The following is a 7,055-nucleotide window of genomic DNA, read 5'->3' as shown; positions in this document are numbered from 1 at the left end:
AGCCACGAGCAGGGACACCTTCCACTATCCCAGGTTGCTCCAAGAACCATCCAAGCTGGCCTGGAACACTTCCAGGGCTGGAGCATGATAGTGAATCCCAAACTAAGTCTTCTATTCGCTACAAATAACTGGATTTGGGGCAAGAAGGGTTCACAGCTTCTCTGGGCAACCTGTGCCAGGAGCTCCCCACCTTCCCAGGGAAGAATTGCTTCCCAATATCCCATCTAAACCTACTCTTTTCAGCTTGAAGCCATTCCCCCTTGTCCTGTCACCCCAGTTCCTGCTGTGAGGTTTCCCCACCCTTTGTCCTGTCTCCTTTCCCCCAGACAACCTTCCTGAACAAACATCTCCAGCACCTGATGGACGGTTTGACGGCCAAGGTGTTCAGGACCTACAACGCCTCCATCACCCTGCAGGAGCAGCTCAAGGCCCTCACCAACCGTGAGTTTACACCCTGGTTGGGCTCTCACCAGCTGCTTCACATGGCCAGTGAGCTCAGAAATGTCCACTGGTGTCCCCCTTCCTTGGCAGATGATGCACCACCTTGTAGGGTGGTTCATAATTTATGGGGCCGCAACACTTCCGGCACCCTAGAAGTACCCAGAACCCCCCCAAAAGGGTGTGAATCCAATAGGGGAGGGGGGGTTAAAGGGGCCCTGGGCCCCCCCAAAAGAGGCTGCACTCCATGGCAACCCTAGACCCCCCAAAAAAGGGGCTGCAGCCATAGGGACCCTGTACCCCCCCTTAAAAGGGGCTGTTCCCCATGGACTGGGTGGATGTGGAGGGGCTCGGAACCCCCCAAAATGGGCTGCACCCCACCAGGGGGTGTCTGGAGAGGCCATATACACCCTCCAAAAGGGGCTGCACCCTATGGGGACCCTGTACCCCCCCCCCCTTAAAAGGGGCTGTCCCTTATGGCCTGGTGGGGAGTGGAGGGTCTCTGGAACCCCCCAAAATGGGCTGCACCCCACCGGGGGAGGGGGTCTGGAGAGGCCATATACCCCCCCCAAAAGGGGCTGCACCCCATAGGGACCCTTCACCCTTTAGGGGTCCAGTGAGAAATGGTTAACTCAGGGATACTCTGACTAATTTAGAGCCAGGGTGGGACTGTTTGTCTCCCCCTTCCTTGTTTTGCTGGTTGGTTGCATGATTTTTGCCTCCTGGGGCACGTGAGTGACGAGTCACAGCAGCAGGTTGTGGTGCTCAGTTGTCCTTCCCCAATTCCCACACCCCTTATCGCTCTCCCTGGAGAAAGGATGGGAAAGGCAAACACCTTGCTGTTGTTCTGCCTTCCCTAAATCCCAGGAAAGAGCCTGAGTGATGCTTTCATTTATTCCCAGCTGAGGACAACGTTGCTGGGAAGCTCCTCTCCTACAACCGAGCCAACCGCGCCGTGGCCGTGCTGTGCAACCATCAGAGGTCCGTGCCCAAAACCTTCGCCAAATCCATGGAAGTCCTGCAGACCAAGGTGAGAGAGAGACCAAGTTGAGAGCCCTCAGGCCTGATCTCACCCTCTGAGTTTAATTTTTGGGATGGGGGGAGAAGGTGATGCCCAAAGATGAAGTCGAACAAGCTCATCGGGGAATGAAGTGGGAACAGTGGAGCTTAATCAGTGCAGAGCCATCAGTGCCCAGGGTGAAGAGGGATGGGATAAGATCCAGGATCAAATGCAAAATAAAGCTCACTTGGTACAGAATTTGGGTGGGTTTTTATGGTTTTGGTCTTTTTTCATCACTTGGTGCCTGCAAACCAAGTCCTTTGTGATGCCACAGCTCTGGCCCAGCTGACTCAAGACCAGAGAAACTGGTTTTCCTGTCTGACTGCAGGAGGATCAGCTGGAAATTCCATGGATCTGTTCTGGAAATGCCTCAAATTACCACTTTTAATCATCCTCAGCTTTTGCTCACACTCCCCTGAGGGACTGGGACTGTCACAAACCAGTTTGCCTCAGGCAGTGGCACAAGATGAACAGATTTAGGAGCTCCAAATGTTTCTGGAATCTCTTGGCAAGATTCGAAGTAATGCTTGAGCCCAGCAGGTGCTTCAGGGACAGGTTTTTGGGACTGGGGTAGGGCTGGTAAGAAATTAAGGAATGGTGTGGGAAGGGGAAAAGGGAGGCAGCTGAAACCTCCAGGAAAGACAGGAGTGTGGTCTGACTTTCTTTTCATCTTCCCAGATCGATGCCAAGAAGAAACAGGTGGAGGAAGCCCAGCAAGAGCTGAAAAAAGCTGAAGATGAGTTGGAAGACCCAAAAGATGCCAAAGCAAAAGCGTGAGTGGCTCTTCCTTGGAATCCTGTCTTGCAGAGGGATTCTCTGCACAGAGAGCCCGTGGGTGGGGATGGTTTGGTCCAACACCCTCCTGGCAGTTCAGGAGAACAGGAATGCCCGTGGTGGGGGGTATCAGGTGCCTCTTGGCCCATGGAAGTCTGGAAGATGGTATTAGATCACGTGGATGGTTCCTTCTACTAGACCAGGTTGCTCCAAGAACCATCCAACCTGGCCTGGAACACTTCCAGGGATGGGGCAGCCACGGCTTCTCCGGGTAACCCATCCCAAGGTTTTGAGGGTGATGGTCTCTGGATGTTGGATTTTGTGTCTGCCCATCTTTGGTGGTGGGAATGATATTATTTTATATATATTAAAAAAAAGTATCTTACCAGGTCAAAGTTCTGGAGAAATCAGTCAAGATTCTTTTGATTTTTCCATTCTGGAATATTTCTAAGCTTCTAGGCCTTTCCTCTGTGTTTTTTTCTTCCTGTGCCCTCAGGAATGTGGAGAAGAAGAAGAAGCTGCTGAAGAGGCTGGAGGAGCAGCTGGCCAGGCTGAATGTCCAGGCCACAGATAAGGAGGAGAACAAGCAGATAGCTCTGGGCACTTCCAAGCTCAATTACCTGGATCCCAGGATTAGCATTGCTTGGTAAATCTTGGATGTGCAGTCATGGAATGGTTTGGGTTGGAAGGGACCTTAAAGCTCACCTGGTTCCAACCCCCTGCCATGGGCAGGGACACCTTCCACTGTCCCAGGTTGCTCCAAGCCCTGTCCAACCTGGCCTTGGACACTTCCAGGGATGGGGCATGACAGTGAATCCCAAATTATGGCTTCCACTTGATACAAATAACAGGATTTAGGGTGAGAGGGGTCACTTGGCAAGTCTTCAACAGTGAGTTATTTGCTTAAGGAACTTGGGTTGGAGATGCTGCACCTGGAGTGGGGAGGACACTGAATCACAGAATCCCAGAATCACTGAGGTTGGAAAAGACTTCCAAGATCATCCAATCCAACCTGTGACCCATCCCCACCTTGTCCCCCAGCCCAGAGCACTGAGTGCCATGTCCGGGCCTTCCTTGGACACCTCCAGGGATGGGAACTCCAAACCTCCCTGGGCGTCCCATTCCAATGCCTGAAGACCCTTTCCATGAAGAAATTTCTCCTCATGTCCAACCTGACCCTCCCCTGGTGCATCTTGAGGCCGTTTCCTCTTGTCCTGTCCCTTGTTCCCTGGGAGCAGAGCCCGACCCCCCCCCCCGGTCCTTCCTCCTCTCAGGGAGTTGCAGAGAGTGAGAAGGTCCCCCCTGAGCCTCCTTTTCTCCACGCTGAACCCCCCCAGCTCCCTCAGCTGCTCCTCATTTATTTTCCAGACCCTTCCCCAGCTCCATTCCCTTCCCTGGACACACTCCAGCCCCTCAATGTCTTCCTTGTCACGAGGGGCCCAAAACCCACCCCAGGATTTGAAGTGTGGCCTCTCCAGTGCCCAGCACAGGGGGACAATCCCTGCCCTGCTCCTGCTGGTCACATTATTTCTGATCCAAGCCAGGTGCCACTGTCCTTCTTGGCCACCTGGGCACACCTGGCTCGTGTCCACCAGCATCTCCAGGTCTCTGCCCCTCCAGCCTGGAGCACTCGGCGGGGGGAGGTCGTTGGGCCTGGGGAGTGTTGGAACATCTCCCTGAGGTGGGAGGTACCACACACCCCGTTTCTTGTGTTCCTTACAGGTGCAAGAAGTTCGGGGTGCCCATCGAGAAGATCTACAACAAGACCCAGAGGGAGAAGTTCGCCTGGGCCATCGCCATGGCCAACGAGGACTTTGAGTTCTGAGCCCGCTTCCACCTTCAATCCTTCATCTGGTGCTGCTGGAAAGCTTCTTTTATTTTTTCCCTGCTGCTGCAGGGGGCTGAGGGGTTGTCCAGGAGAAGAACCTGATGCCTTTTTTGTAGGCAGAAGAAAACCTCTGATTTCTTTTCGAGCGGGTTTTGCTGATTGTGACCCTCGCCCTGAGTGACTTTGAGGGAGCTCCTGATTCATCCTCGGAGTTGCCAAGTGCTTGGGATTTTGTTTTTCTTTTTTTCCTTTGTGAAGAAGATTAAATGAGAGCCTTAACTGTACTGATAAACAAGCTCTGGTTTAATCCTGTCTCCTTGATGTGGTTGGAGCCCTTTTTGAATTGGCTGGGTGGGAAACATGAGGCAGTGACAGCGCCAGAACAGGTTTGAGCTGCTCTGTCAGAGCCGGGCTTGGATTGGGGGTGAAATGAGAGGGAGGGGAAAACTCAGAGTTCTACATTTCAGGGGGTTTTGTGCCCTTTAACCTCCAGGAGAGGAGAAAGTTGTGCAGGTGCAAGGATGTGAAATGAAAAAATGTGGGAGGGAGGAGAAGGATCCTGGATTAAAAAGCAGCTTCACGTTGCAGGGGAATAAAATTCATCTTGGCACGAGCCAAGTGTACTTTAACCACCCCTAGGTGGGTGAATCTTGGTCTGGGAGAGAACATCTCACTTGGGAATGTGGGAGTTTTTTTATCCCCAATTCCTTCAGTTGGCTCTGTCTCAGTTTCTCTGGGGCACAAACTTAAACTGCCCGGGCACGGATTTAGGGAATGGGTCATTTCCTAGAAAACAGGCAGTAAGGAAAGATGATGCTGGGCCAGACTCTTGAGTGTGCTGGAGGAGGTGGTACCAACCTTCCTGGAGCTCTTCCTGTGTTGGGATGACATTCCAACGGCTGCAGGGACAGACGGCATCGACCGCTCGTGCTGCTTTTGACCTAATTAGCTGGTTTTAGACTAAAAAAAAAGGGATCCCAGCATGTCCCTGGCAACATTCCCACATCCCAGTGCCTCCCAGGTGTGAACAAGCTGTTGGATTGGCAGCAAAAGCCTTCTGGCACCTCAGGGCTGATGTTCAGGTCGCTCCAATGGAAAGCTTCTGGTGCTTCCCATGTGTTCTCACTGTTTTGGTTGGGAATTTGGGGTTTTAAATGCATTTCTTTAAAACTAGGAGTGGTTTTTTTTTCTGGGAATCGGTGACTGGAGGGTTTTTGGAGCTCGTCAAGGGTGTGGTTCTGCTGAGATGATGTTCCTTGAGCCCTGTGTTGGGGTCTGGAGCTCTGAGGCACAAGGAACCAGTTCGGTCCCAGTGGATGGGAGATGGTTTTCTGCCCACCTGGAAGTGCTTTCTGGCTTTCCAAAGAGGTTAAACAGAATATTTGTCATGAAGTGGGGTGGAAAGTTTTTATTCCATCCCAGATGGATGCTTAGAGAAGCTGTGGCTGCCCCATCCCTGGAATTGTTCAGGTTAGACAGGACTTGGAGCAGCCTGGGGCAGTGGAAGGTGTCCCTGCCTGTAACGGGATTGGAACTGGATGAACTTTAAGGTTCCTTTCAATCCAAACCATTCCGTGATTCTCTAAAATAAGGACATAATTCCAGCTAAATCCCCACAAAACCAGTGCTCCTGTCTCCCAGGAGCAGGAAAAAGAGGAGCAAGATGCAGTGGGATGAGCACTGGGGATGTCTCCCTATCACTGTGGATGTTCCCGCCCAACCAGTAGATTTATTAATTCTTTTTTTTTTTTAGAGTTTCCTACAGGACAAAGGTCTCTAGAACATCATGTGAGAGAAGAGCTGCTCAGGCCCCTGTGGAGCAGAATGGTGTCCTCACCACACACCCCCGAGAGCAGGATCCCTCTCCCAGGGGAGAGGGTTATTTGTTGACTCCCAGTTTAACCCTGGGAAGCCATTCCCTGTGTCCTGTCCCTCCATCCCTTCTCCCAAGTCCCTCTCCAGCTCTCCTGGAGCTCCTTTAGGCCCTGGAAGGGGCTCTTAGGTCTCCCTGGAGCCTTCTCTTCTCCAAGTGAACATTCCCAGCTCTCCCAGCCTGGCTCCAGAGCAGTGGGGCTCCAGCCCTTGGAGCATCTCCGTGGGCTCCTCTGGACTTGCTCCAGCAGCTCCAGATCCTTGTGCTGATGATCCCAGAGCTGGATGCAGAACTCCAGCTCTGGTGCCCCGATATAAGGATGGTTTGAGGGTGTCCAAAGTCTCTCCCCATGGAAGTTCTTTGAGCAGCTGGAGGCTCCAGAGGGGCTCCATCCCTTCCTGGTGCTTCTCCATCAGCATCCTGGAGCCACGGGAACATAAATCCCCGGGACAGAGCCGTGGACAACGGGAACCTTCCCCCATGGTGCTCTTTCCTGGGAATGCTGTGGGGGCAACACATGATCCTCAAGGATGAAAACTGTGCATCCTTTTTCCCAGAGCCACTTTCCACAGCCTGGCCTTGGAAACACCATTCCCTGGGGAATGATCTGAGTCGTGGAATTCTTTAGCTTGGAAAACACCTTTAAGTTCCTCCAATCCAACCGTTCCCCGCCGTGTTCACCATCGCACCAAGTCCCCAAGTGCTGCTTTTCCAAGTCTTTTAAATCCCTCCATTGGGAATTGAGGGGTTTTTTTGAGGGGTACCAGGTGGTTTTAGGTCCTGGCAAGCTCAGGTGGAGGCTCATCCCTACAGGATTCCAGCCTGGGTTCCCAAGGGGCTGATTATTCCAGGGTCTTGCTATTCCCATGCTGGAATTGAGGGTTTTTTTGAGGGATACCAGGTGGTTTTTGGTCTTCATGAGCTCAAGGGGAGACTCATCCCTGCAGCATTCCAGCCTGGGTTCTCAGTGGGCTGATTATCCCAGGTTCCCCCTATTCCCATGCTGAAACTGGGGTGTTTTTTGAGGGATACCAGGTGGTTTTAGGTCTTAGAACTTCATTGGTGAGCTCATCCCTACAGGA

The 7,055-nt window shown here is 52.5% G+C and overlaps 1 protein-coding gene across 6 annotated transcripts in view; it reads left to right on the top strand.

The window, feature by feature from the left end:
• TOP1MT (topoisomerase (DNA) I, mitochondrial) overlaps nt 1-4,377 on the top strand; it is a 15,506-nt gene extending 11,129 nt beyond the window's left edge. For all 6 annotated transcript variants that reach the window (XM_017837390.1, XM_017837388.1, XM_017837384.1 and 3 more), the window contains 5 exons: nt 327-441; nt 1,341-1,468; nt 2,177-2,271; nt 2,769-2,918; nt 3,995-4,377. In XM_017837390.1, the coding sequence (XP_017692879.1) occupies nt 327-441; nt 1,341-1,468; nt 2,177-2,271; nt 2,769-2,918; nt 3,995-4,097 (591 nt within the window). In that variant the 3' untranslated portion in view covers nt 4,098-4,377. The remainder of the gene's footprint in view (nt 1-326; nt 442-1,340; nt 1,469-2,176; nt 2,272-2,768; nt 2,919-3,994) is intronic.
• Nucleotides 4,378-7,055: the final 2,678 nt, after the last annotated feature.

Source organism: Lepidothrix coronata, unplaced genomic scaffold (assembly GCF_001604755.1).
Source record: "Lepidothrix coronata isolate B3197 unplaced genomic scaffold, Lepidothrix_coronata-1.0 Scaffold302, whole genome shotgun sequence".
Lineage (NCBI taxonomy): Eukaryota > Metazoa > Chordata > Aves > Passeriformes > Pipridae > Lepidothrix > Lepidothrix coronata.
The sequence above is the reverse complement of the archived record's forward strand: the minus strand, read 5'-3'. Positions and strand labels throughout refer to the sequence as shown.